The 2,602-nt window shown below is 41.6% G+C and overlaps 1 protein-coding gene across 1 annotated transcript; it reads left to right on the forward strand.

Annotated features, from left to right (window-relative positions):
• Positions 1-593: 593 nt before the first annotated feature.
• Positions 594-1,595, forward strand: LOC115964555. The gene has a single exon (XM_031083845.1). It carries the CDS (start codon positions 594-596, stop codon positions 1,593-1,595), a length of 1,002 nt encoding a protein of 333 aa, XP_030939705.1.
• Positions 1,596-2,602: the final 1,007 nt, after the last annotated feature.

The raw sequence follows: 2,602 nt of genomic DNA on the forward strand, positions 1-2,602 counted from the left end.
AGGCAGCATCACGATGGGAACACTGAAGGACAAGCCCAGAGTCAAGATGGAAGGAATGTTGAATTTGAAAGCCAGTCAAGGGGTACCGCTTCATGGAGGGTGCCTCATTTGGAAAGAGAAATGGACCAAATGAGAAGAACTATGGATGGGATGAAGGAGAGTATGAAAAGGACGAACCTTGTAGAAGATTTGGTTCACAGAACTGATTCCCCCTTTATAGCTTCCATCAATGCTCACCTTTTGCCACCCAAGTTCAAGATGCCTTCTTAGATTCGTATGATGAGACGCGGGATCCGTTTGACCACATTGCCACTTTCAAAACTACCATGCATCTTCAAGGGGTTCCGGATGAAATAATGTGCAGAGCTTTCCCTACTACCCTCAAAGGACCTGCACGAGTGTGGTTTAGCAAAATACCTCCGAAGACGGTAACATCCTTCGAGGAGTTAAGCAAGTTATTTGTCAACAATTTTATCGGAAGGCAGAGGCACAAGCGTTCCTCGTCCAGTTTGCTAACCATAGAATAGGGAGAGAATGAAAGTTTGCGATCCTTCATCACGCGGTTCAACAGGAAAGCCTTAGTAGTGGACGAGATGGATGACAAGCTCCTTTTGGCGGCTTTCCACAATGGGGTTCATTCTGACTTGTTAATCCACAAGTTATATGAGCAGGAGCCTCAAACCATGGCTGAACTAGTCCATTCAACCCAGAACTTTATGAATGTAGAAGATGCTATCATAGCCAAGAAGAGGAAGAGAGTTGAGAAAATGGAAGCCAACCCAACATGCCATTCAGAACAAGGTCCTCGTCCTAAAAAGGGACGAACGGAAGACAAGAAGGATCGGGACAAGAAGGCGGGCCCCTCAGCACGAAGTCAACAGTATACACCACTGAACGTGCCGCTCGAGCAAGTCCTTATGCAAATCAAGGATGATCCTTCCTTAAAGTGGCCAAAGAAAATGAAAGGAGATCCTAATAAGTGCAATAGGAATAAGTATTGTCGCTTCCATAGAGACCATGGGCATGATACGGATGAATGTTTTGATCTAAAGCAGCAGATTAAGAATCTTATAAGGCAGGGAAAATTGAGGAGTTTCCTTGGACGAGACCACAAGGACGAGAAATTCAAGGGTAAAGTAGAAGAGTCATCACGACTACCTCTCGGAGAAATCAGAGTTATTATAGGCGGAAGTTCTACTAGCCAGTCGTCCAAGTCCAAGAAGGCATACCTGAAGGTGGTGCAGAGCGTCCAACTCTCTGGATGGTCACCAAGAGAAAGGACCACAAACGAACAAGCAATCACATTCATGGAAGATGAAGCTGAAAGAATTCACCATCCTCACGACGATGCTATCGTCATTACCTTGCTTATTGCTGACTACACAACCAGAAGGGTGCTGGTGGATAATGGAAGCTCGGCAAATATTTTGTATTTTTCAGCTTTTCAGCAGATGAGGCTAGGACGAGACCGGCTTCATCCAGTGAATTCTCCCCTGGTAGGTTTTGGTGGAATGAAGGTGCAGCCCGTGGGTACTATTTGTGAGAAACCACGCCCCCGGCCCCCTTTCATGAGACGTTGGGCCAAACCCTCGTGAATGGGTGGAGTCGTGTTATTGCCTCTCAAAATGGAAGTTCGAATAGTTATATTTTTCCCTTTAGATTAAGGGTTTTACAATGAAGTCGCCACTTATTTAATTATTGGAAAAATAAGAAAACCATAATTGAAAAATTCCTCATTTTATTAATTTGAAATTGAATTTACATTGATCCTAGGAAAATTACATGGCTTTGGTCCTAGATACAATCTATGATAAAGTACATGGTTTTGTTTCCTAGTTACAACCTAGAAATTGAAAAATTACATGGATAAGCATATGATCTACTAATCCTTGATCTAAACTCAGAGGCTATGTTACAAGGTGGGAAGGTGTTAGGCACCCACCTTGCCCGGTGAAACCGGTCTTTTAGACTATGGTGGCCAACATTCATATCACATCATCCAATATGTTATCAATCAATTTGCATGTTGAATTCAATGTGTGTGCATGTGATAAACTCTAATTCAATTTATTAAGCATTGCATTTGGATTGAAAAATAAATTCTAGTGAATGTGTGTGGATGGTGATAACCTAGATTCAAGGATTTGACACAATTATTAAACAAAAATGTTTTTCATATTTTTTATGTGGATTTAAGATTAAATCTAGTGATATGCATGAATATGTAATGAATAACCAAGAACATGCGAAGAACATATAAGAACAATTAAGAACATTCAAACATATTCAAGGGAATTATCATACTTTAATCTTAAATTCTCATCATGGCAACATAAACAAATAGTTAGGGAAGAGGATTATACCTTCATGCAAGATCCATATGGTGGAGGAGAGGACTCTTGATGGAGGTCCTAAGGGTGGAGGAAAAGAAGAGCTAGGAGAGGGAGAGTGAGTCTCACTCAATACCTTGAGTCTTAGGAAGACCAAGATATGACAAGGCTACTCAACTTCACTAGAACTCAATAGAAGAGAAGAGATGGGGTTTTTTTGTGTGTCCCTTGGAATGAAGGAGAGGGGGGGTTTATATAGTAGTGGTAAAGGA

Source organism: Quercus lobata, chromosome 2, assembly GCF_001633185.2.
Source record: "Quercus lobata isolate SW786 chromosome 2, ValleyOak3.0 Primary Assembly, whole genome shotgun sequence".
NCBI classification, from domain to species: domain Eukaryota; kingdom Viridiplantae; phylum Streptophyta; class Magnoliopsida; order Fagales; family Fagaceae; genus Quercus; species Quercus lobata.

What these genes read in the sequence shown, in the direction of transcription:
- LOC115964555 (XM_031083845.1), top strand. Translation starts at nt 594, where the DNA reads ATGGATGACAAGCTCCTTTTGGCGGCTTTCCACAATGGGGTTCATTCT.